At 40.6% G+C, this 27,397-nt stretch overlaps 2 protein-coding genes across 8 annotated transcripts in view; both read left to right on the forward strand.

Moving 5' to 3' along the window:
• MYLK (myosin light chain kinase) overlaps window positions 1-6,693 on the forward strand; it is a 232,225-nt gene extending 225,532 nt beyond the window's left edge. For 5 of the 7 annotated variants that reach the window (XM_054700503.1, XM_037525428.2, XM_037525426.2 and 2 more), the window contains 3 exons: window positions 2,369-2,498; window positions 3,916-4,047; window positions 6,390-6,693. In XM_054700503.1, coding sequence (XP_054556478.1) covers window positions 2,369-2,498; window positions 3,916-4,047; window positions 6,390-6,637 — 510 coding nt within the window. In that variant the 3' untranslated portion in view covers window positions 6,638-6,693. Of the gene's footprint in view, window positions 1-2,118; window positions 2,217-2,368; window positions 2,499-3,915; window positions 4,048-6,389 lie in introns of those variants that run through there. The other 2 variants (XM_037525429.2, XM_037525424.2) reach the window with 2 other exon arrangements.
• Window positions 6,694-22,197: 15,504 nt separating this feature from the next.
• HACD2 (3-hydroxyacyl-CoA dehydratase 2) overlaps window positions 22,198-27,397 on the forward strand; it is an 85,834-nt gene continuing 80,634 nt past the window's right edge. The window contains exons 1-2 of the mRNA XM_037525431.2: window positions 22,198-22,387; window positions 25,229-25,346. Coding sequence (XP_037381328.1) covers window positions 22,233-22,387; window positions 25,229-25,346 — 273 coding nt within the window. The 5' untranslated portion in view covers window positions 22,198-22,232. The remainder of the gene's footprint in view (window positions 22,388-25,228; window positions 25,347-27,397) is intronic.

A 27,397-nucleotide genomic window follows, 5' to 3' on the forward strand; every position in this document is an offset into this window, starting at 1 on the left:
CGTTTTAGAAATTATATGCTGTATCACACCATCTGATGGAAAAGATCCCCCTGTATGTGACTTACTCATTAGTCCATGTGAATTTGATTGCCTCATTCTGGTGCCTTCATATTCTTTTGTTAGTAGAAGAAGGAAGACACACAAGCGAAGACAGTCCTGGCCAGCCACCATCTATTTGCTTAGAGTTAGGGAACCCATGAGTCCTGGGGGGAAGTGTTTCATAGTCCATGTCCACAGGCATGAATCATAGCCGTTCTAACGAAAACCAGAGCTGCAGAAAGATTGGATTTTCTCATCCAAGGACATGAGATCCAGAGAGGGGCACAGACTTGCTCAAGATCACACAGTAATTAGTGGTTAGAGGGCTAACCTGTCCCTTATGGAGGACAAATCCTCAGTTTATAGATCACTAGCCCAGGGCAAACCAATAGGTGTTGGATACAAGGAAGGGAGAGCTAAGAGTCTGGCTGATTAGGAAGTAGTCTGCTCTGACGTCAGTGCCACAGGGAGGGCTGTCGTGGTTGGCAACACATCTTACCCATTCCAAAGGTCGAGCTAAGCTCCCATGGGAAGAGCTGAGTCTCTCTACACTGCAGCTAGTGCAACAAATAGATCAATGATGTCACCAGTGACAGCCTCTCCCACAGGAGAGTGCAAGATCGCCAATTGGTCTCAGGCTGCGTGGCAGGCGCTCTGCAGCGCCACGCGCCTCTGCACGCAGTTCACTTGGTCAGTTGGCAATTCTCACCTTCTGTTGCTCATCACCTGGGCTTCTGTTCAGAGTGGCCCAGCTTCACTGTGGCAAGAAGGCCACGCTGCAGTCATGTGTGCAAGAGGGCAAATGGCCAGATGATGAGCAAGATGACCTGTCTGTCCAAAGTGCATGAGAAGAGTCTGCAACTAGGAGGGCTTGTGACATGACAGAAAAATGACGGTCTCCACTGAAACCTCTCTCCTCTCTCTTCCTCCCTTTTATTCTCTCTCTCTCTCTCTCTCTCTCTCTCTCACTCACTCCCCCTCCCCCTTTTTTTCTGTATGGTTCTTTAGTGCCCTGAAATTCTTTACTTCCAAAATAATCAATCTTTTTACTGGCACATTCTGGATTTCCAGATCGTTCGAAATCTGGAAATACTTAGTGTGGGAAGTGAATTTAGGAGGAAAATGACTGCCGGAAATGGGCGATCCAATGGGCAAGTGCTAGACGTTTGCCCATGTATAGGCTGTTTCTTTTGCTTTCTCCAGAGAAACAAGCAGTCAGTCTGTGGTGTCATCTGCTCTCTGGATGTCTGAAAGGATGGTTTGGGTGTAGAGGTGGAAAGAGTTATGCCTTAGTTTCTTATCTTAGCCATCCTATTGATTTTAGAAAAAGAGTGAGAATCTGTCTCTGGTGAATCCTCTCACCCTCTGCACCTCTGGCCTCTACCCCACCAGTTCAAAAAAGGAAAGAAAGAAAAAGAGTGAGAAAGATTTTTTAAAAGGGCAGGAGCATAGATACAACATAACATTGGGAATTTCTTGGCCTCAGTCCTATGCTTGGTAGGATTTTTCACAATGCAAAGAAAATTTTCATCTTAAGTTCTGATGTCCTTTTCAGATCTTTTCAGAAGTGCTGCCCTGTCCCAAAGTACCTCTTCTCAGAAGAGAAGAGGTGCTTTTCCTTTCCTTGGGCTTCATTTTTGTGCCCGAGTGTGCTGCATGAAACAACACCCCTCCAGAACCTCACTGACGTTCATAGACTGGTGCTGGGGCCAGCAAGTTTCTCAAAATCTCTTAAACTTCAGAATCATAGGCAGAATTAAATGAAATCCTGGAGACAATCTTGTCCAACCCTCTCCTTCTACAGAGAAGGAAACTGAAGCTGAGAGGTTAAATGACTTGCCCAAGGTCAATAATTTTTTTTATTTTTTATTCTTTTTCCGCATCAGGGCCTGTGGGATCTCTAGTAACTATCTTCCCGACCAACTAAAATCCTATCGCTAGCATTGTTTTACGAGAAACAGCCCCAGCGGGCCCTGTCAGCAATAAGTCTTTGGAGCTGTCTCAGCCTGCAGTTGCTTTATATAAACTATCCCTTTTATGGGAGTTGAAGCACAGTATGAAAAGGGTTTTTGTCTCATGTTGACCTTGTTTAGTCACATTAATGCACACATCAGTTCCAGGCCCCATTCCTTTCTCTGAACATCTTCTGACACGCTGATAGTGCTGAGCAGAGCAAGGTTGGGCTCACTCCTCCAGCAGAAGCTTGGTGCACGGAGGCCTGTTGCAGGGGACAGCAGCTGCTCCTGGGTCGGGCCCTTCTCCCTGAGTTCCTCTGCCCCGCTGGAACCAGGGACACTGCCTGAGTCCAACCTCAGTGTCTGTTTTCCAGAAAACAGGCAATGCTGTGAGAGCCATTGGAAGACTGTCCTCTATGGCAATGATCTCAGGGCTCAGTGGCAGGAAATCCTCAACAGGGTCACCAACCAGCCCGCTCAACGCAGAAAAGCTAGAATCAGAAGGTAAGGAGCTCCAGGAAGATTTTCTTCAACCTATTGGTGAGAAAGGAAGGGTGGGGGCTTGCGGATCATTTTGAGGTTTGGAGGTTTTGGATGTTTTTTATAATACAAGCTACAGGATAAAATTCAGAACTACTTTAGACTGCCCTGACAATTAAGAGTTTAGTAGCTTTTTAAAAATTGTTTATCCTGAGGTTTGACTGTTTTCTGAGAGAACGTTAGATGGGCTCCACTTTTCTCTTCCTGATATTTTACTTAAGACTTAGTAAGGCTTTATTCAAAGGCTCTTTCTCATTACAAAGTGATACTGTGGGTAGATAGTGGGTAAACAAAATAAAAAATCATGTAGTAGTTTATATTTTTATATAACCCTTAAAATAAATTTTAAATATTCATAAAAGTAAAAGATATTTCTGTACTCTATTTTCATGTTTTTCCTTCAAACAAACATTAATTCAAATAGTCCATTTTGGGGGCAGTTTTCACGATGCTTAACCATGTCATGTGAACTGGGTAGACTCTGATGGGCAGGCCCCTTCTTGGAGACCAGTAAGGTTAGCGCCCCTCTGTCATACAGATGCTGCCCTGTCTATCTCCTCGGTAAAGGCCTCGGCCTCTTCCTGTTTCAGATATGTGCCCTTATCTTCTTGAGGTGCTCATTTGACCAGAGACACCTCCACTTTATGCTGCTGGGGCTTTTGGTATCCAAAGGCAAGGAGTTACGTCTAGATTGCATTTCGCACAAAGGGTGGGCAATTGGCAAGACCCCTTGTTTGAGTGTTCTTATGAGACTGAGACAGAATCATTGGCAGAACATAGACCTGCCCTCTTGATCTATTCCTGCCACTACTCAGATGACCCAGAAATAGTCTGAAGGAGAGAGAGAGGCAACAGGATCCCGTTTTTTTCCTGAGGCCAATCCCAAATCCTGTTTCACAATCATAAAACATGAAAGTAGCATAAATGTGGTGAACAGAACTAGCACTTCCAGATGCCTCTATGGCATGGCTTCTCCTGTCTAACAGGCAAGTGAAGGATCTGCCACAGGCAGACCAAGGGGTACAAAGAGATCAGGAAGGCTGGTGTGATTCCGTCCTTCTTAGATACCCTCATATGTATCCTGAAACAGATGAAATGCAGCCAAAAATCCTTTTTAAAAATTATTTCTTTTCAATGTGTCAGCATAAGGGAAGCGGGGAGGCCAAACATTTCCCGAGTTTGGGCACAGTTCTCTCCTCTGCCAAAGCCATTTGGCCAGTGGCCAACCTGTCCTCAGGAGAAAGGTGTATGATTCAGTCCTCTAAGCTGCATCTTTTGCTAAATTATAGCAACACTTAAAAAAAAAAAAGTTAGCTTTTTCTAAACTACGGAAGTGGAGAGAACAAGGAATGAAGAAATGACCACATCTCTTCCCTTCTAGAAGATGTCTCTCAGGCTTTTCTTGAGGCTGTTGCTGAGGAAAAACCCCATGTAAAACCCTATTTCTCTAAGACCATTCGTGATTTAGAAGTGGTGGAGGGAAGTGCTGCTAGATTTGACTGCAAGATTGAAGGTAAGTTGTAGCTGTTCTTCTTTTACTACAAAAGGAGTATGGTTGACTGGGGGAGCCCTACTGTGCACCTGGAGCAAGATGCCAGTCTTAGACAGCCTGAGAACCGTTAGAAACAGCTGGTGAGGGAGTGAGTCAGGAGGGGTGGTCCTACAGCCCACTACCCTGCTCCATCCCCTTAAGGTTCATGCCCTTCAGTGACTCGCTGCATATGAGAGTTCACCTACTTGCATCACCTAGTGATTTTGCATGGACCTACTTAGCTATGGAACATGCTTAATAAGATGTGCTTTGCAAACTTCTAGAAAACATGTGAATTGACCACAAGAGGCTCTCAAAAGAACATTGGCACAAAGGGTGGAGTCCTGGCTCACTGCACATCGGCTCAGTTGGGCGGGGATCAACTAGTGTGGGAGTGCTGGGGTTGGGGTTCTGCTGAAAACCTCGGCTGTAAGATGGCATCTAATGCCCCAGGTGGCTCTAGGGATTCTGTGACATGACACATGCAAAGAGGGGAAACCTTTTATGTCTTTTAAAGATTCATGTGGTCAATGGAAAGGTTGTGGACAAAGGGAGAACAGGTTTTGGATCAAACTAAAACAAAGATGCAATGTGACTTCAACCTGAAGGAAATCACTCAATTTGTGCATCTTCCCAATGCTTGCTTCTCCACCTGCCAGGAATAGTGTGGCCATAGACACGTGAGAGGCGTGAGTTATTAGCATTCAAGAAGCGTTAAGGGATCATAGCATAGCACCTGAGAAATCAGCAATGTTGCTGACATAAAGATTTCATTTCTACAGATTGCAACATTTTAGGAAAATAAAAGCAAGATGAGACAGGGCTGGATGCTATTGTCTTTGAGTTTGTCACAGTCATGTGCCAATCATAGTGGATGCTTATCTTCCCTTTCAGTCTGACCAAATAAAACACAGAAGTTCATTAAGAAACTTTCCCAAGGTTACATAGCACAGGACTACAGTCTGTAAAAGCATGTTTCCCATTTTGTAAGATTCCCCAGCAATATATTAGATATTTACATTTTGGATAAAGTAACCCAAAATTAGCAATGAAAAAGTTTTTCTCCTGTGTCATATTAGCAAAATGCCTTGGCTTTTATAATCTTTTTCCTTTCACATTCAATAATAAACCAAAGTGGATGTGCTGCCTTTGCTAGAGTGAGAGTACCCACATTGGGGTTCTGCTGAAAACGCTGGGCCTCTGCTTGTAATTCTTCATCATCAGTGTCATTGGGCCCCTGAAAGTCTTTCCTTTTTTAAGTTTTAAAAATTATTGTAACATAGTGATTCCCATCTTTGTATTCACTTTTTTCTTTGGGATTATTTCTTTGGTATTTGTAGAAGCTTGGAGAACTAAAGAGAAATGAAAGCAAAGGGGTGCTGCTCCAGTAAAAATAAAATTCTACTTGAAAAGAATGTTAGGATTCTTAAGTCCTAGAGATAATCTTTATTCTGGTTGAGGTTACAGGTTGGTTTTTGTTATTTTTGTTGTTCTGTAAAAATGCTTCAAAATTTAAGAACACGTCTGCTGGAATTCTTTTATATGTATTTTAAAGGCATGTATCATATGTGTTTATATAGAGATCGTGTATGTTCTTAATACTGAACTTCGCAGAGACATGACTAATGCATAAAATGAGGCTAATCAATGCGGTCAATGATCAACTAAACTAAAGACTTTGGATCGAACTTTCTTCTTCTTCTTCTTCTCCTTTTTTTTTTTTTTTTTAGAAATATCAGTTCCTCTAAGTTACGTTTTACATACCTGCCCTCAACTTTATTGAATTATAATTTACACACCATAAAATGTATCCATTTTAAGTCTACAATTCAATTTTTTTTAGTAAATTTACAAAGCTGTGCATTCATAACCACAATCCCATTTTTGAACATTTTCATTGCCCTCTAAAAATCCCTCCATTTGTTCTGTCACTTTTTATTTAAATTTATTTATGTTGGAGCTTTTATACAAGGTAAAATAAATTTCTATTCATCCAAGAAACTATAATATTTCACTCTAGGTGTGGCATGGGACTCAGGGTGGTGGTCCAGGTAGTGCTCGATATTTGTATAAAGGTGGGAGGTGGTGCCAGTAGGTGGGTGGGAAGTAAGGTGACTAAGATACCTTATTTGGGGTTTCAGATATTAGTGTTTACAATAGATGTCCATATTCAAATATAAATCTCAAAAAAGACACCAAGAGCTATCATATTTTTTTTCTTTTCCCCCTTAATCAATAGGGGTAGCTTAAGAGTGGATTACATGAGTCAATAAGAAATTCTGAATAATGGTTTCTGCAACTTGTGTTCCCTCCCTGTGATATAGGTTACCCAGACCCTGAGGTCGTCTGGTTCAAAGATGACCAGTCAATCAGGGAGTCCCGCCACTTCCAGATAGACTACGATGAGGAAGGGAACTGCTCATTAATCATTAGCGACGTTTGTGGGGATGATGATGCCAAATACACCTGCAAGGCTGTCAACAGTCTTGGAGAAGCCACCTGCACTGCAGAGCTCATTGTGGAAACCATGGAGGAAGGCGAAGGAGAAGGGGAAGAAGAGGAAGAAGAGTAAAACAAAACCAGAGAGAAGCAGTTTCTAAGTCCAGCTATAAAGACTCTTTCTCTTAAGGTTCCAAACAAACAAGCAAACAAATCCATGATATTAAAAGCACCTATTGTGATAGATTATCTAGTTAAGCCATCTGGGGGTTGACTCTTCAGCAACAGCAGTTGATACCTAGCAACGTTTCTGATGGGCATTAATTGGAATTAGTGGGCACCTTAAGATACCATTACAGTACAGCTCGTTTTTATTATGGAAAATCATCGGTAACTTGTCTGACGGGTTGATTTTAGAAAGTAACTAAAAGAAATATTTATCTGGGCAGTCATAAATTCCCCAATTGAAAGTGCTCGCAAAAAAATAAGATCCTGAAGCCACAGCTCAGCCCAGAGGGTGCCTGGAGATGGAGGGCCCTTCCCTGCTCCTGACTCCAGAGGTCTGGGTCTTCTCCAGGACTGCAGCACTTCATTAACAAGCAGATGAGCCATTTTAACTTCCAAGGCACATTTTATTCCAAAGTACACTGCAGATATTCAAACTTGCCCTTTCTCTCCCCTCATTCTACCTGTCAGTTTTTCTGGATCTGACCCTGCCATGGGTTTAAGCACGAAGGACATTGCACTTCTTAGGTTCTAAAGACAGGTCCCCGCTCATGGATGGCTCTGGCATCCTTGGGAAAATAGAATCTCTTTTCTCCCTTAAATCAGTGGGAAATCTAAACGTATCCCCTCTTTGCAGATGTCTAGCAGCTTCAGAGATTTTTATAAGAACCCGTGAAAAAAAATCTTTGCTAATGTGCTTTTCTTCTGAAACCAGGATTCCTGTCTACACTGTTAAAGAACAGCAGCTCTGCATGTGTGGGACAGATTTTTTGTGTGTGTTTGAATGTATGGAAAACCAGTTAACTGAAAAATTAGCTTTAATTATTTATTGGCCACTATGAAACAGATTTCAACTGATGAAGAGCTGTAGAACTGCATATACTTTGGTGTCTCCTTCAGGATAGTGAACACACCTTCATTCTGAATACTCCAGAGCACTCTGCTACCTCTGGGTTCCACCATTTCCTTCCATCGAATGTGCATCAATCATGCCTTGCCCCCAACCTTGAAATATATTCTTAGACCTGATAAATGCACTCAGACTTGCATCATTAGGAATTTTTAACTTACTTTCACTACATTGGCACTTAAATTTGTCGTTAATCAACTTTTTGAAGGTCATAAGCAAAGACCATAAACTGATAAGCCTAGTTCATTTCTTCTGTGTGCGTGTGTGTGGAGCATTCCAAATACTTTTTTCTTTTCCACTGTTTGTAAATGCAGCCATTTAATAGTTCAAGGAACATTTTAATAGTTCCTTAAGAATCAATTTTAAATGACTTCAGTGCAATTGTACACAGTATCAACATTAGAATTTTGATATTATTTAGTCTTGTGTTACCTTCCATTCTAGTTTTATCTGCTTTTTGCTGCTAGTTTCAAATTGCCAGTATTTTTCCTTTTGGCTTTTTAAGCAGTTACAATTTTTTTTCGTAATAGCCACAGTATTGCCACCATTTATTATAATAAAGGGTTTTTAATTTGATTTAGAGCATCCAAAGCTTTTTCTTCATCACTTTTGTGTTTAACTATAATCTTTGTGTGCCTGTATGTTTTGTGTGTGTGCAAGTGTGGTGTGTGTTTGTTTACAGGTTTTTAATGCCTTCTTGAAATTGTGTTAATGTTCTCCCAGGTTATTCTGCCATCAGAATGGTAAATGAGAACAGTGCAACTGTAGTTAGCTCACAATTTTTAAATAAAGGATACCACAGTGCATGCTGTTCGTGCCATCTTTGCAGCCTTCTCTTCATTTCCATCAAGTGTACCCAGATCTTGGAAACTAAAACCAAATGGTGTGCTGCATAAATAACTTACATGGTCATGTTTTACAAGGAACAGAATGACTTAGGTAGTTCTTTTTTATACAAATGTGCCTAATTTACACATTGAGTTCAGAATTTCTCTCAAGCATCAGTTTGGTTCGTTCAGTCACACTCCAGATAGAGTTATAGTATCCTCATAATGCTAGAATCCATATGACAGATTTAGCATGTAACAAAATTGCCATCATCATTAATATTTACCGGGACTGTTTAGCATTTGTATTGTTGATGTCATTGGTTACTGGCAGCCAATGCTGCCTTTCCATGTCTTGATATTGAAGCATTTGTTATCAGGAAACCATCGCTGCTGCTTTATAGGAAGTCTGTTCTCAGATATCAGATGGTGAGGAACCCCATGTCTTGAGATGTTTAAACACTAGATATTCTAAAAAGTATTCAAGACATGCTGTTAAATGTTGGAGTTTGTGAGTCTATGAGTCCACAGTGTGCTTCAGAGAGAAATAATTCATTGTCTAGTTAATACATTTTTTTTCATTTTTTAAAGCAACCACAATCCATAAATGTTCCTAGTGAGGAAATTATTTTTAAAGAAAAGAACCTTTTAGGAACTCTTGTGCACTGTTGGTGGGAGTGCAAACTGGTCCAACCACTATGGAGAGCTGTGTGGCGATTTCTGGACCTACTAAACATAGAGCTTCCATATGATCCAGCAATTCCACTCCTAGGTATTTACCCAAAGGACACAGAAACATCCATTCCAAAGAGCACCTGCACTCCTATGTTTATAGCAGCACTGTTTACAATAGCTAAGCTTTGGAAACAACCCAAATGCCCAAAAATAGATGACTGGATCAAGAAGATGTGGTACATATATACCGTGGAATATTACTCAGCATTCAAAAAAGATAAACACATGCAATTTGCAGCAACATGGATGGCGCTGGAAGGGATCATGCTCAGCGAAATAAGCCAAAAAGAAAAAGAAAAATACCGGATGGTCTCACTCATAGCAGGAATCTAGAAAACTTAAATAAGGGACCAGGAAAATGAATATAAGAAAGTGAAAATCAAAATCAACAAAAAACTATGAACCAGAGACACTTTTTGGGGGTGGGGGGCGGGAGGGGAAGGATTGGGGTCAGAATGGGGCGTTTGCAATTGTATGGGGGATATAAAAATAAAATTTAATATTTAAAAAAAAAAAAAAAAAAAAAAAAAAAGAACCTTTTATACCTGGCCAATGAAAAATGTACCGTGTATATTCTGCATGAGGAAAACATATTTTTTCTTCCATTCCATTTGCATTCCAAACCTATTTTTTAAAAACTATCCATCGAGTATTCTTGCATTGCAGAGCTTCATAATGAAAATTTCCATGTAATTAAAATGATGTGCTTACTGCTGTCAGTTCTGATTTTATGTAGAGTTTTATTTTCCATTTTGCCAACATTTAACAAATCAGTATTAATGAGTATCAAATGGGTGAAGGGTAATTATATTTTAAAGAAACTCAATTCCCCACTTTTCAAGAAAGCACAAGTAACTCTTCTTTCCTATTTGGGAACCCCTTCTCTTTCCCTTGAAGGCAAGGCTAATGTCTATAACAGTTATTACTGAGCTGACTTCTGGCACTCTGTTATAACGCACTCCTGGCTCTTGGGGTAGGTAAGGCCATCTGACAAGCCCTGGTTGGTGGTCTGTGAGAAGACATGTGTTCCCTTGGGGCCACAGCATGTAAGTGTTGGTGCAAGACTCTCCATAATGACTGGCAGTATGTGAGATGGTGGTTACTCTAGCCAACCAACCCCAAACAGGGACATAATGCAAGCATGATACAAACCTTTGTTCTTATAAGTCACCCAAAATTTTAGGGGTCTGTGTGACTGCAACACAACCTAGATTATGCTGTATGAAGCTCTTCACCACATGCTATATGTGTTCTGACTGACAGGATAGCCACTTGTCATGGTGGCTATTTAAATTAAAATAAATAAAAGTTAAAATTCAGTTCATCAGTCATATTAGCCATATTTCAAGTACTCAATAATCACTTGCAAATAATGACTGCTTTATTGGATAGCACACATTAGAAGTATGGCCCCGATGGAAGATAAGAACTTTCTGTAAATTTCTATCAGCACCTTGTAAGTGAATAAGGAAGAGAAGAGAAACCCCAAATTTTATATTAAGTGTACATATCACTTGAAATTATTGTGAAATTAAAATGCAGGCATTTGTGTGAAATCAGTCTAAAGAGTGTATGCTCCTTTGCATAGCGAATAGAGAAAAACTCATCAGATCTTGTGAGTCTTATTTTCCAATGAAGAGGAAATTTCTCAGTGTTACCTTAACTTTAATCACTCCTAACTTTCATCACAAAAAAAAAAATTCCCTAATTTTCAATTGATATTTACAAAAGCTCATTCACATTGACTTGTTTTGAACAACATATTAATCAAAGAGCAAATAGGGCTCTCTAGGCAGACCCAGGAAGACTGAGTAGATATCTTTTTAAAATTGTCTTAGAGGGCCTCCCTGGTGGCACAAGAGGTTAAGCACAGCACTGTGAAGCTATCCGCAGCCTCTGCAGCATGAGTTCGATCCCCGGCCTGCCAGGGAGCTACCCACATGGCATAGCAGACCTCTCCTGACTTGCCCGCTGTTCCCCTCAGCAGTGTATTTTAGTCAGTCTGCCTGTTCTGCTCCCCACTCTGTCTCTGGTGAATCCTCTCAACCCCCGCACCTCTGGCCTGTATCCCAGTTCTTGTATGCATAAATAAATAAATCTTTAAAAAAATTAATAAAATAAAATAAAATTGTCTTAGAAAGCTCAAAACAGACAATCCTGTATTTCTGGAGAATCAGGAATCAACTCCCAGATGTAAACCAAGGCCTTAGGGTCAAAGACATCCAACTAAGAGATCAAGGCAGAGATCATATGAGATAACTAAGAATTAGGACAGAGGAGGGTCCAGAATCCAGGAAGTCAGAACACATCAATAATACCCATGGTTGAAGTGCAGAAAAAGCATTCGCAGGCTTACGTTGTTAATGACAGATGAGCTTCTTTAAAGTTAAATTAGTTGTCTAAGTAGACAAATTATTTAAAATGTCAATAATACACTCTCTTAATGAATGTCTTATATTCATTTATTTAAAGTATCTCAGTTAACTAATTTCCATTTAATCCATGTTGCCCAATTTAACCACAGTTTTCATTCCCTCTGTAAAGTAAATTAACTGATACCCACACACTCTGTTCCCATTCTGTATTTACTAAAAGTCAGTTGAGTTTATTCTTATTTATACCCATTGTAATTATAATCACATAATTTAATTATTACAAAAACCAACAAAAATAAGTGCTAAAGAGAAGTGTAATTGTTACTATGGGAACTGAATTGAGACTGTGGTCTTACGTAGCAGATTGAAAGCTTGCATTTATCTCCTCTCTTCCAAAATTTCACTAAAGTAAAAGGAAAGAGATCAACAGCATAAACCTGCAAGGCAAAGAATGAGGGAGATGACAGGACAGACTTGCGTTGTTGACAAAATCTGTGGCTATACTAACTGGTAATTAATTTGCCTCAAAAAACAACTGAGTCACCAGTGAACAGGCAAAAGAGAAGAATTAGATGGACCCTTGCCATCATCTCGTTCTCTAGCTCACATGGCCTTCTGATAGTCTTCCTCCAACCTCAGCAGAAAAGGGGATCACTTATGTTAGCCTAGAAAGGCCTAGAACTGGTGGACAACAGGCACAGCTGAGGGTGGGACGGGGGCAAGTCCATAAACACAGGTATCAGAGGGAAGGCCGCACTCCATCAGGAAACCCCAACTCTTGCTGCCAGACAGGACTAACTACAGAATCTGTGGGGCTTAGAGAAAAATGTAGGACTTCTTGTTTTAAAAAGTATTAAGAATTTCAAGACAGCAGCAGCAGAGTATTAAAACCAACATAAGGTCCCTCATTGGTGGGTGGCTGTGCCAGCGGGCACCATGGAGCCAGGAGATGGAGGATTGTTCTTGGAAAAACTGAACAGCTCAAGAAAAGATTCACATGTGGTGTAGTGCCAGAATTTCTCAGTGGAACAATCTGATTCTCACCAGCTTGTCTACGTGGATCTTTTATGCTTTGGAAGGTAAATTTTGTGCACACACACACACACACACACACACACACACACACACACACAAAAGGTTATTCAGAAACCATTCTGGGTTTTTTTCTTAAAATAATGTCTTACCTATAAATGTTACAAATTCTGAAACATAATTCTTCCATAAACTTTCACATTCAATTTTTAGATGTGATTTGACAGATTTGTGAACCTACCAAGATGCAATACTCATTTTTAAGGGGGGGTTTAGCACTTAATTCATTGCCTTAACCATTTTGAGCTGCATTCATAAATGTGAACACAGTTCATTTTATTTTAAATTTAGTTGTCTTATAACAAAACTTCCCAAGAAAAGCTCCTAGTAAGCACCTTCTCAAGTAAAGTAAGTCTGAAAGTTATAAACAGTGGGACTTAAATTCTTTTAAATGGTCTAATCTCCTTACAAATTTAAATTTTGAATTAAAAAATATAAATTATACAATCTATACTTTAATTAGAATCACAGATGAATCTGTTTCTTAGCACGCCTGTATCTCTTAAACATCAGAAATAACAATGTTTTTATTACCATCTTGTAACTAACATATAAAGCTTATAAGTAAAACTGGAAATAATAAGGTGCCTGCGAGCACTGTGAGTGGACGTAGCTGAGGTCACATACTGAGTGTTAAAGACTGATAAAGCAGACAGTGCCTGAGCCTAAACCTGAGAAGAAGGTATAAAAGGAGCCGCTACCTGAAGCAGACTCAGAGCAGGCCTAACAACTGGCTCAGAGCAAAGGACTTGCTGGAGGCTACTCTTCTGGAGTCCAGTTTGCTGCCTCCCTTTGGACTCAGACTTGCTCTCCAGCTGAAACCTCTCCTTGCTCGCTCCTGCTCCTCACAAACCGATCTGCACTTGCAGGCTCTGCTCCCCTCGAACTGGTGGTCTGCTCCCTGACAGTGGCACAAGCTGCCTATCAGCTCAACACCCTGCAGGACCCTCGAGCCTAGAGACTTCCACGGAGGAGGACTTCCCCCTAGGTGGAAGGCCCGGCTAAGACATGTCGCGGCTACTGTCTTCAAAGGTACTTTGAGAACTTGGGGTTGGCTTGCCTCTATGAACTTCAGTGTGTGTGTGACCGATATAGGAATAAATTCTCTGAGAGCTAACTGCTGACTGAAGCTAATCTATCACGCTCACGACACATCTTAATATATAGGTTTGATTTACTTCATTGCTTCATTAAATTCTAAATTCCATAAGTTGTAAAAATGTGCTCACTTGAAGGAGCCCTTCATTCCTAACCTGTTAGAGTTTGCTTTTTAGCCAGAGACTTCAACTGCGCTCTAAGACATCACGGCAATATTTCTCATATTACACATAATGATATTACGACTATTACTCTGACTGCCACGCTGAGTCCCTCTGTAGCCAATTACATCTGAGACTCTAAAATCCCATCCTTGAGTTTAAGTCTTAAATGTTCCTTTATTCCTGGAAGTCTACTCCCCCTCCCCCTTAAGATTAGAGCTTAAATCTTTCATGATTTCACTGGTTTTACTTTTCTTTAGTTTTGCTTAGGTATCTGTTTCCCAGCTATCTCAAAAGGCACAAAAGACCAGTCATTCGGATCCTTCAAATTCTGCAGTAATCTGTTGGACTTTGTAGATTCCCAAAATGTTTTCCTATCTTTCTCTCCAGTGGAGCCACATCCCGATAGACATTAAAATGATGTCCAACTCAATTCTGCATATTATGGGTTTGTCTGATCATTTTAAGGTCATACTAGTAACCTCTAGGATTTTACAGTAAACCAGCCCCACTTAGATATGAGCTTCCATTTTCAAAACCTCACTCTTAAGTACAGGCAATGACTGAGTGCCACCAGACATTTGAGGCAAGTCCCTCATCCAAAAGGCAGAGGACAGCAAACATTTAAAAAAAAAAAAAAAAAAAAAAAAACTTGGAGAAATAGACACCAGCTGGGAGGCGAAGAAAACAATACTATCCTTAAAAAGACATAAAAAAAAAAATTACATCCACAAACAGTATGCTATTTATTTTTAAAAAATAAGGCAAAAACAAATTCTAGTTATTCACAAAAATTAAGCAAAAATTATACTCATGAAAATATTACATTTATTAGAGAGCAAACAAAGCACATATAAATTGAATAATTTTCTTTAAAGATTTATTTATTTATGCATACAAGAGCTGGGGTACAGGCCAGAGATGCAGGGGGTGAGAGGACTCACCAGAGACAGAGTGGGGAACAGAACAGGCAGACTGATTGAAATACACTGCTGAGAGAAGCAGAGGGCGAGACAGGAGAGGTCTGCTGCGCCATGTGTGTTTCTCCCTGGCCTGCGGTGATCGAACTAGTGTTGCAGAGGCTGCGGATTGCTCCATAGTGCAGTGCTTAACCCCTTGCCCCACCAGGGATGCCCTAGAATGAATTTTTAAAACAAAAAAACTGATACTCTTATCCACCCAATCATAAATATGAACAATATATTTGTATCCCCTTATTTTGTTAGGGGGAAATGATGTCCTGAGCTAATCCCATACAGGCTTTGTGGACCCCACCCCCACTCCAGACTAAAGCCATCAAGACATTGGGAAAGACAAATCCCATCACCACCAAAGGGAGCGTGGCTGGGACCTGAGGGTGGAGTTGGGCAGCCAGGTTGGATATAAAAACCAAACACGTGGGCCTTGGGGCTCTGGCGATCGCTCGCCTCCTGGCTTCACGGCTCCTGGCTGGCAGCAGCTCTCAGAGCGCCATTTTGGGATTCCTGATCGGCGGATTGGGTAGGACTCATTTAAAACTTTGTCTCCCACTTTTCTCCCTGAGCTGTACATTTCCTCATTTCCCCTTCCCTTGTAAATAAACCTTTTATTAACCTTTCGCGTGTGCCTGCAGTAGAGCATTGCTAAGTCCTTTTAAGCGCGCGGGTGAGGACCCACAGTCAAGCACCCCGTTTTGTATTGGGGTTGCTCTACAACAATTTGAGGGAAATTCCCCTACCCCTCTTGTTGAGCTGGTGGGGTAATCAAAACAGTGTCAGGAGAAAAAAAGATTGATCAATGTTATAATGTGCACACAAGGAATCTACATTGACTATGACAATTCTGCCTTCTGTTGGGGAGAACTAGCTTTAAATTCTGTGCTAAGGAATGGGACACCAAGGGCAGAGGGGATGAGGAGTGGATGACTTCAGGTTTATTCTGCAAATAAAGATGGGTTCTTCGATAGAAAGGCCTCTCTAACAGATAATACTACATCCGGGTAATACTCCCCAATCCTCACAATTCTATGCAGTTAAGGGAGTGGTGACTAGGACAAGGCAAGAACCATGGAAGTGGCTCTTATTTCTTGGATTAAGGAAGTGTAGGAGCCTCTCTCTCCTGAGCCTCCAAGGCACAGTTGACCTCAACTCAAAATAATGTGCATGCATGCCTGAGTGGGGTGTCCTGAGGCCAGCTCTGAGAAACTTGGGGTGGTCTGTTCTGAACACCTTCACCTCCTTCCAGATTTCTCTCTATGTAGATATATATTCCTATCCCTAACTGTTATAAAAATCGTATCTTACTATACATCATGTAAAAGCCACTTTTTAGCCTATTTTAAATAAATATTTTCCATGTCAAATTCACCTCCGCATTATTACTTCCCCCTTTTTTATTTAAATTTTTTTTCAAAGTTAGAGAAAACATGATAGAATAGTTTAAAGAATTCCTCTTATGAGATGATTCACTCTGAGCCTCTCACTTCTGTACACAATTCAGGTCTTCTGAGCAAGGGCTTTTAGAATTTAAGAATGTTTGCATAAGGAGTTGAAGGGGATCAGAATATGCCATCTCATAAAAAGCCAGTTTTGAGCTGAAGGCAACTGAAAAATCACAGATGTAAAAAAAAATGAACAACAAAAACAAAAACAAAATACCAACTTCTTTATCCTGCCCTTACTTATCTAAAAGCAGAGCATATGTTTCCCTTTGTGAAGGTGTCTCCCGCCTATGTCTCATACCAGGAAGGGCAGAACAAGTCTTAATCACCAGGGACAACACTAAACTTTTCTCACAACAGAGATGGCACTTACACAACAAACTTAATTAAAACAACCCTTATCGTCCACTTTTTCCCATTTACTACCCAGAAAAGCCTCAATCCCCTTTCCTACCTTATGTCACTTCTCCATAGATGTGTTTAACTTTGTTCAAATACGTCTCCACGTCTGACCACCTCTTTGGGGTTTCTACTGTGTTTCTGTGAGCCCCCACATGTGTATGAAATAACTTTTTCTCCTGTGAACATTTGTCAGTTGGATTTGCAGGGCCCCAGCTACTGAACCTAAGAAGGTAAAGGAAAAAGTGTTTGCTCCTCTTATATAGAGATTTCTGGTAGAGTAAAGCTTAAATAACTTTCCCTCCCTGAAGACAGTCCAGAATAGTAAAGATGAAGACCTCTCTTTCCCTTTCTGGAGAATACTTTCTTATATTCTAGACTAAAGATAAGGTTTCTCTTTCTGGATGGGAGGCTGGGCAGGTCACCAGCAGCCATATATAAAATCAAAGTTTCCTAATTTGGGGTTCCTGTCCTATAATGAACTCCCCTGTGTGGGAAAGCACCATCTGGCCCTCACATTACTGCCCTATGTGGATGGGGCTTGGGAACCAACATAATATGTTCTGGCTGAAGCTTTTGCAATCTGGACCTGGACTTGACCCCTGAATCGAAAATATTCAAAAGAAGAGAACATTTCCTGACTGAGGGACTTGAGGGAAGAGGCCAGCTCCCCCACTGCAGGGTGCCAGCGCAGGGCTGGGTCAGAAAGAAAACTGTGCCCTGAGGCTGTTCTTCTGGGAGGATATAAGAATTAGAAGGAATGGTCTCAGGGGACAAAATCTAGGTCCCTGGCTGCTGCTGGGTTCTAAAAGGAAAAAAAAAAAAAGTGTGTGTGTGTGTGTGTGTGTGTGTGTGTGTGTTTAATTTGTTAGCTTGCCAGTAAAACTTTCAGACATTTCAGAGCTTTTGACTCAACAATCACAATCATTTTGCCACATTTGCTCTTCGCTCAGTTTCTCTCTCATGCTTGTGCTATTACACACACACTCACACTCAGTTTATTTTTGCTCAATCATTTGAAAGTTTTTGCAAATTTGTTGTGAATATCTCATCATAAGTCTCTGTCAAAACTTAGCCAGTCTGTACTGTACATTTAGATTATTTTTCATTTCCTAAATTTTTAAAGTCAGCTCCAAGGAGTGTAACTGTCGGGTCAGATGATTAGAATTACACCCCCCCTCCCCTTTCCCATTCACAGATGGAGAAATTAGGAGGGAGAGAGAATGGGGCATTGAAGGCAGAGGGAAGAGAAAGTCTGATGGCCTTTCAATTCAAAGACTAAACGATCTCTTGCTCCCCCCAGTAGAAACACAGCCCAATGAATTTCACAGACCTTAACTAATATTACTCTTTTCTTCTGTCTGTGGGGGCCAGATGTGGTTATTTCTGACATTCCCTGTGACCAGTATTTTTGCTTTTCTGGCCAACTGGTATCTAAACACACTTCTATTTGGAGGGAATTCTGAAGAAGCTCAAGTGTAAGCAAATAGCCCCTTTCCCGGAAAACTTGATGCTAGAATCTCAGCATAGGAACTTCCAACCAGATGTTTCTACTTAACACCGATTCTGATGTGAGTGACAGAGAGAACCTAGACTCTTTCTAGAGCTGGTAAGAGCAGCAGCAACAACAGCAGCATAGGATAGCCAGTGGAGGCCATGCCAGTGACATGTGTTAGATACTAATCAGAGTCTTCCTTTGTATTGATTTGGTCACTATTTCTAGCTGCCTAATTCCCCATGACTCCTGTCCATGAGTCAAACTTCATTCCTCAGTTTTTCCCATCAGTTTCATGAGTCATCCAATGTCATTTCAATATATTCCTTCTCTTTCTAACTGACAGAATTGGTCCCCATTGTTTCAGAAGCAGGAAATCTGGTTAGTACGTACTTCTTTTGGGAAGAAGAGTTGTCTTTCCTATGGAGATGCAAAGATGAAGGAGATAGGTGACTCTCCGTTCATTGTTCCTACGTCAGGTGCCCAATTCTAGTTCAGAAATATCCACTATCCTGACTTTGTGATAATCATTTCATTGCTTTGATGTATACACTTACCCTCTGTATGTATTCCTAGCCATAGTCAGGGGGATGAGGATCATATAGTTCAAAATATGGCCACTGTCCATCAGCAGAGCTTTGGCTCAGCAACTGCCCTAAAAAGAGGTACCACTGATGCCCTAACATCTTTATTGTAAGCAAATTAACTACAATAGCTTCTTAGGAGATTATCTTGATGCAAACCAACCTATTTCCTACTATCAGGATTCCTCTTTCTTTTTAAGTTATATATTATTTATGTATATTAACATACAAAGTATATCTAACATATAAGTATATGCAAAGGGGCCCAAAACACACATAAACATCATGAGTTACTATAAAGGGAAAACTACCACCCAAGTAAAGAAATAAAGCATTTCCATTACTTCCAAATCCCGACCCTTTCTCCTCTCCTGAAAGCTTTTATATGTTCCCTCTTAATCATAAACTCCTCATTCCCCACTATCTAGTATCTACCATCCTGACTTATTGTCATTTCTTTGCTTTTCTTTATTGTTTTTCCACCTTGTACATATCCCTAAACAATATAATTTCATTTAGCCTGATTTTGAACTTTAGATGAATGAATCATACAGTGTATATTCTTTTGTGCCTTCTTTCATTCAGTATTATATTTATGAGATTCATCCACTTGTTAAGTACACCTACATTTTGTTCTTTTGCATTGCCATAAAATATCGCATTGTAAGAATATACCATGATTTATTTGTTTATTCTACTGTGGATAGCTTTTGTGTTGTATTCAGTGTGAGCTATAATGTACAACATTGCTTTGAAATTCTTGTATATGTATCCTAGGGGGTCTTTAAGGGCATCTATATGGCAGTAGAAATAGTCAAGGAATTTGGCTTCCCTATATAATGCCAAACTCATTTCCAAAGCGAATGTACCAACTGACAACTGGCAGTCTTCAGGAGCTCCTGTACTACATACTCACCAACAACTGGTATAATAAAAATGGCCAATTTTACCCGTTCTGGAAGATGGCTAGCAGTATATCACTGTGATTATAATATTCACTTCCCTGATTAGTTATGAAGCTGAACATATTTGCATATTTCACTGGTCATTTATATTTTCTCTTTGATAAATTCCCCGTTCAAGTCTTTTGCCCAGTTTTTCAACATGATTAACCCTTACTGATTTAGTTTTCCTAAGTTGTAGAGGTCAGCCCTTTGTTAATCATGTGTGTGACAAATAGTTTCTTCCATCTGTACCTTGATTTTTTTTGTTTTATGTCTTAGGGGTTAGGGGGATGCTGGTAGATATGAACTGATTTGTATCTGGAAAAGATCACTGTGACTGTACTGTAGAGAATAGATCAGAATTGGGCCTAAATGACTTCAAGAAGACACTGAGTTTCAATTAAACTGATTTTTAACTGAGAGCTTTAGGCATTCCTGCCTCCTCTTTCCCCATTAATTAGGTTATTTTAACAAAAATCAATTAAATGAGTGAAAGAAGCTTTTAGATGAGTTATTATTTGCTCTGAAAAATGGCTCTCACTTCTTTATATCTTTTGCAAATGTATCCCACTTTCATAGACTGCAATTTGAGTACACCAACTTGCTCTTTAAAGAAGTTAGGAAATAAGACCACAGGATCTCTGAAGGATGAGACCTGGATCATTTAGTTCTTATACCTCAATCTAAACATCTCGTGGCACTATATGCCATGAGAATCGCCACACTGATGATTCTCAAATTTATATCTCTAGTCCACACCTCTTCACTAAACCTCAGAGTCTTAAATATAACTGTCTACCTAACCTCTCCACTTAGATGTCTACCCAAGACATGTCTACTTAAGTTAAAAACAAAATTACTGATTTTTGCTTTCAGAGTTGCTTCTACAACTCAGTTCTTCCAAATTGCTCACATTTTTTACTCCACATGTAATGTAGCCACAAATCTTAAGAGCTTTATTTCTAAAATAGCTCCAGAATTTAATTTTGGTTTTCCTCTCCTCAATTGCTACCACTCTGGCCCAGACCACTATCACCATGGTCTAGAGTATTATAACAACTTCCTAATTGATATCACTTTTCACCAAACAATACATATTTACTTTGTCTGACTCCCTCTATATAATCTCTGGGACACTAAGGACTTGTGTATTTCATTTAGTGCCATGAGCCCCCATGAAACCTCACAGATGCTCCTTAAGTACTTGCTGGAATGAACAAAATATTTTGCTTTACCACATACCCAGTAATTCATGTCAGGAGATCTTTGGGTATGTGAAAATTGACAGTAGATGAACTTTAACAAAATTTAAAACTCTAAAACAAAGTAGTAAATGGAAAGTTGGGTCAACGGTTAGAAGCAGTTTCTCCAAGTCCTTCCATCTTCCCTTACAGACAGGTTTCCTGCCTAAACTGACAGTCCTCTGTTTTGGCCACTCATGGTGTAAAGTTCTACCTCCATTCTGTACCTCATCCTTAGCCCATTACTCAGTATTCCTCCTGCCCCAGCAACAAATGAGCCCACCAGGCTTCGGGCCACATGACCCTAGGCCACTCAATGACTTTCTTAATCACATTCTCTAATGTATACCAGTAACTTAAAATCAAATATTAGAGAAGAAACCTTCAGAGACTGAAATTTCAACCTGGCTACCTGTTAAGGAGCCAGGCAGAAGGGCTATTCCCTGCCGTCCTTCGGGGTTGATGGGAAGTGAATTCCACCGCTATTGCCCTGCTCCAAATCGATCATGACCCAATCGCATTACGGGGGGAAAGATAGAGCCTTTAGGAAAAGTCAAGATGAGAGGGCCTCTCTGGTGGCCCTGTTACGCTGTCTGCAAGCCTCTGCAGTAGAGGTTCGATTCCCGCTGGCCTGGGAGATGCCCACATGGCACAGCAGACCTCTCCTGTCTCGCCCGCTGCTCCCCTCAGCAGTGTATTTCAGTGGATCTGCCTGTTCTGCTCCCCCTCTGTCTCTGGTGAATCCTCTCACCCCCCCCCACCCCCGTATCTCTGGCCTGTACCCCAGCTCTTGTATGCATAAATAAATAAATGTTAAAAAAAAAAAGTCAAGATGAGAACGGAGCACGAAAGCCCTTTCTTAACTCAACATGAAGGCGGAGGGTTTACAGGGGAACGTAAGAAACAACCGGCCTAGGAAGGGTAGCAAAGGCGCTACTGACCCAATCCAAGATGGCGCTGGAGGTTACTAGCGGAAGCGCAGAGGCCATGATAAGCCCGAATACCCTGATTCAACATGGCGGTAGCGACCGAGGCGACCCGAGGGCGGGGAGTACCAGGAGCGCCTTTGCCCTCCTCCAAAATGGCTGCCGCCGTGGGCGCTGTCCCTGGCTCCGCCCCGAGGCCTCGACCCCGCCTCTCCCTCGTCCCTCCCTCCGCCCCCTCGCGGAGCAGATTTCCAGCGGCGGAGCTCGCGCAGCGAGAGCGGGCTCGTGGCACTTGACATGGCGGCAGCGGCGGCGACTGCAGCGACGAAAGGGAATGGGGGTGGCGGGGCCCGGGCCGGGGCTGGCGAGGCCGGTGGCTCGCGGAGGAGGAAGGGCCCGGGACCTCTCGCCACCGCGTACCTGGTCATCTACAATGTGGTGATGACGGCGGGGTGAGACTGGGTTTCGGGGAGGCGGGGAGCGAGGCTGGTGGGGAAGCCGGCTCTGCGGCCGGCGGGGCGGCCGAGCGGGCGGGTGGGGTGCTCAGTCCCCATGGCCGGTGTCCGGGGCCACGCTCCTGGGTGCTGAGGGCAGCCCGGTGCCTGCCTGGGGCGCCCGTCTGGGAGGGGGGCCGAGCAAGTTCCCAGGCAGGCACCGCGTGCCACTCAAACACGTCCCGAGTCTAGGGAGATGCGGGCTCTAGGGGAGTCGGGGGAAGGTTGCCCAAGTGCTTGTAGTAGGGGTGTTGCAGAAATAAATTTTAGCCTTTTATTTTAAAAGTATTTTAATTTAAAATAAATTAAATAAATAAAATAAATAAATTTTAGCAAGAGAAGAGCAAGCCGTTCTTCAGGAATCGTGAGGTCAGGAGAAGCTTTATTACTCATGCATGAGGTCTCAGACCTGGGTAGCCCCGTAAGGTCTGAGCCCCCGTCTAGAGACAAAGGGTTTCTTATACATAACCATCTTATATTGATAACATCGGTCAGTAAGCACAAAAGTTTGTGACAAAAGACAGTATTCAAGGATGCCCTGGGAGATCCATCAGCTTGGCTGGCTGTCCGGCCTTGTTAAAATGTAACCTCCTTTAGGTAATCTCACCTAGAAAGGCTTTAGAGAAGCAAAACTTGTTGTTTACATTTACTTTGCATTATTTATTGCACCAGACATATGACTCTTTTAGGAGGGAACAGGAAAGATTGCATTTGCTTAGCAGTTCCCTTTCAGGGGGGCCTTGAGAGGACTGAAGGTGCAGGTCTGGGGGGGTGGTGTGCGGGGGATCCTGCAGCACGGAGGAGCGCCCAGGCAGCTGGTGGAGAATGGCTAGCTGTTTCCCCCAAGGGGAGTGGAAGGAGCTGAGGCTGCGGACTGACCATTTATTTAAGCGGCTGTTTTCAAAATCCAGGCAGAGCTTTAATCTGAAATGTAAAGGAAAAGCGTTCTAAGTTTTTGAACGTGACATGAACAGAGCTGTCCTTTAAATGAGTATCGACTTTTTAGGATGGATTGGGGTGAAGACACTGGGAGATGGAAAGGCAGTAACTGGGAAGGACTTTAGACCTCGAAATGAATCTTATCTCCACTCTTACTCCCTCATTTCAGTCCTTCCCTTGTCACAGCGGTTCTGGCACACTGCCTGTGCGACCTTGGATAAATCATTTTATTTCTCTTCCTCTCCTCTTTTTCATCTGTGAACCTAATGAGTTAGGTGACTAGGTTTCTACATACAACGCTATGATTTTTTTGATCCCATGGTTTTGATGAGGATTATAGAATCAGTACATTTGTTATGCATTTAAAATATTAATTTGTACAAACTTTTCCTAATATTTCATTATGAAAAACTTCAAACATGGAGAAAAATTGAAAGAACTATAATAAAATATCCATTTTTTTTATTTTTAAAATAGGTAATACATTGGCAAGGTGCAAAATTTAAAATACACACAAAGGCATCCAGCGAAAATCTTCCCTCACCGTTCCTTTCCACGAGGCAGCTAACTCTGTGTACCCTTCCGATGCTGATACAACCATATATATTCTCCCCATATCATACTCCCCCCAGCATAAATGCTAATGTCATATTACATTTCAGAACCCTGCTTTTTTTCACAAAAATTTCTCTTGGGCACATCATAGGCCTTATTGCTAGTATCAGAAATAGCCAGTGCTGAAACCTAGAATCAGAGAAGTTGTGACTTGCTGGAGTTCATAGAACTTGTCAGTAAGTGATCGGGATCTAGAACATATTTCTCTTGACTCACAACTAGTGAAGAAATATTACCCATGCAGGTTTTCTTTATCACACAAATGATCACAGAGTGATTTTTAAAAGAACAAATTAGGAGAGAGAAAGAGAGAAAGATAATTTATATGTAAAATTCTTGTCTTAGTAAGGGCATTGATGGGGACATTGGCCTGGAGAAGGATTTTAAGGTACATTGGGAAAGAAGAAAAGTCTATTCCTAGTTGATGAACATGGAGAATGAGGCTGAGGATAAGGAGTGGTGTCTTAACACAAGAAGAAAAATTGGAATTGTGAGAGTACAGTAAAATTTTTCCTAGATTGCTAATATATCTTTAAGAAATATTTTTCTTCTTTTACAAACTCTTGATATTCCTGTATAATAGTTTCTAGAAATATCATAGGTCACACAGAACAGAAATGTATATAGTTCACAACCATATGCCTAAGTGCTTTCCTGTTTTGTGTTTTGTATTGATTTGGCTTTCTTTTCTGAATTGATTTTGGGAAGTTCTGCTGAAAACCCACTGATTCTTTTTTTAACCTTTTATTCTTAATGTCATTTGCACTTTTAAAAGGATAGATTTTTAAGGTATGCGTACAGTCCCATGAAGTAACTTATAAAAGTAGTTTTAATAATCTCTCTACCCTGTTATTATGAAAGACCCTTTAACTTCATAGGCCATTTAAAATTTTCCTTATACATATTTTTTCCTCTTAGACTTTCTGGCACCTAATTTAACTGTCCAAGGACTAATTTAGCTTGTTCCCTTCCTAGTTTTTAACAGGTATGGCTGCCAAAAAGCAAAGCTCCAGATGGGTAAGGTGCCACAGTGCCTTTGCACAGTACTCTTGGTAGCGTGCTATTGTGGTACAACATTTCTGTGCATTACAGCTTGGTATCTGAGAGCTATAGTGAATAAATCCAAGATGCTGATTCTTGAGGTCACCTTTAGCATTATCTGTTGTTGCCACATCTTATTACCTTAAATCCTTTTTATCTTTTCTTGTTTTTCCCCTGATTGCTTTCTTTTCTTTTTTTTCTTAGGTGGCTTGTTATAGCAGTTGGTCTGGTCAGAGCATACCTGGCTAAGGGTAGCTATCATAGCCTTTACTATTCAATCGAAAAGCCTTTGAAATTTTTCCAAACTGGAGCCTTATTGGAGGTAGGTCCTGATATTTGTTGTTGTTAATGATTTCTATTATTATAAAATAAAAAATGCTACTGAATTATCCTGGAGTACCCATATCTTTGTTGGATTTGTTTTAAATTTTGAAACCTTGCCTCATAACTTGCCTATGATGTTGCCTATCCTTGTATGTAATGTTGAGACCTGAACTATCTTTTCCACATTCTTGATACAGTAAAATCCCACTTATCTTGTATTACCTGGAATATATTTTACATCCAACTTCTATTGGAAATCAAGTGAAACAAGTTTACATTAGGATTTAAAAAATTATAGGGATATCCTAGGGAAGCGTTAGCAAACTCAAATACTTTCATTAGACAGGCATGTAATGGAAGTAGTGAAGTTGATGGGTATAGGGTGTCAGTGTGATCAAAAAAAAGAAAACGTAAAGCCTGTTAAAAAGGCATACATGTTCCCAATTTTTTTTTTAAACCAAGGTTTATTAATATATTGATAATGTATATCCAGTCCTGTCTCCTGGGGTAAGTATATGTTAAGATTTTGAATTGCAAGTGACAGAAACCCAATTCAAACAATTATAAGCAAAAAATAAATAAATAAATAAAAGCAACTTATTGGCTTCTATAACTGACAAGTATTCAGAAATCACAAAATCAAAGAAACCAGCTCAAGAATGATAGCCAAGGGTGTGACATTGGCGAACACTCTTTGCATCTCTAGTCTGTCTCTTTCTCTTTGAATGTCGGCCTTAGGCCCTCCTACTACAGATTGCCTTTTCTGAGTGGTGGGAAACAGGAAGGGGGTTGAATTTTCTCAGCATCTGTGTCATAGTTTTAGGGAAGGATTTTGGTTGGCCTTACGTAGATATACTATTCTTACTAGTTATGTGAGATATACTTGATTAGTCAGGTCTGTGACACATGCCCATCCTTTTGGCAAGGGACTATAGAATTTGTTGATAGAAAATGGGAGTGGGGACATGAAAAAGCTTCAGACATATAAAACTAGTAGCTGCCATAGTTTGTTATGGTGAAAAACCTTAAAGTTGCAGGGAAGAACAGGTTTTCAGTCTTATTTTACTTACCCCCACCCTCCACCCCCAGGTTAAGCCCATCATGACATTTACAAGGATATTTTTTTAATATGTCATTTACCTTCATGAAATGAGATGTGCTACCTCAACCTTTCACCATTACTTTTGAATGCAGAAAATTTATATTTTTGTTCTTTTTTTCCTCAGCAGAAAGTTTTCAAGCCATTTGTATTTACACCTTTTATGTAGATAGTATGCTTTCAGCTGGAGTCTGAGTACTCTTATTTTAGGTATGCTGGTTTTACCAGCTTATTCTGTGGATTTAGACAGGTCATTTATCTCTTAGGTACCTCTTTTTCTCATTTGTAAAATAATTAGATTAATATAGATTTTCAACACCCTACCTATGCTTGTATTTTGGGTCTGATGAAACTGAATCTTGAATTTTTTTAGAAGGGGGCAGTAGCAAATAAGTACTAGTGCTTATTACTCAATTTTGGCTAGCACAGTTCTCACAAGCTACAGAGAAACAAGAATAAGTAGGAGCAAGACCTTCAGAAACTGCCCCAGTGTTTAATATAGTAGGAAATATACTCAATTGGAACACATAAATAAATTAACATCTGTAAGACTTTGTAATATTAGGGGTATATTTAAAATTTTAAGTATATCTGAGGGAAGACAGTGGCATTAAATGGTATGATACAAAATCCACTCAGAGACCAGATCTTAGACTTTGGGGGATTAGCCTGTTTATCCCCATTGAATTTTTAATAGGGATTTAAGAAAATATTTTGGAGTTTTGGCTTTATTTCTGTTATCTCCTCTAAGAACCAATTAGGTGACAAATCCTGGATTTGATTTTAGGGAAAAGGCGCTGCAAAATGAATTGATGAATGCCAGGAATATGCTGGGAATTAGCTCTGCAGATGTCAGTGATGGTAGCAGTAGACCAACCCCTCAGCCTGAAGCAATACAGTAGACTGACTAAAACCGCATTTCATAAATTATCAGTTAAGGCCTGTTTTCT

The sequence above is a fragment of the Talpa occidentalis genome, unplaced genomic scaffold (genome assembly GCF_014898055.3).
Source record: "Talpa occidentalis isolate TD23 unplaced genomic scaffold, MPIMG_talOcc4v2.1 talOcc4.4, whole genome shotgun sequence".
NCBI lineage: Eukaryota > Metazoa > Chordata > Mammalia > Eulipotyphla > Talpidae > Talpa > Talpa occidentalis.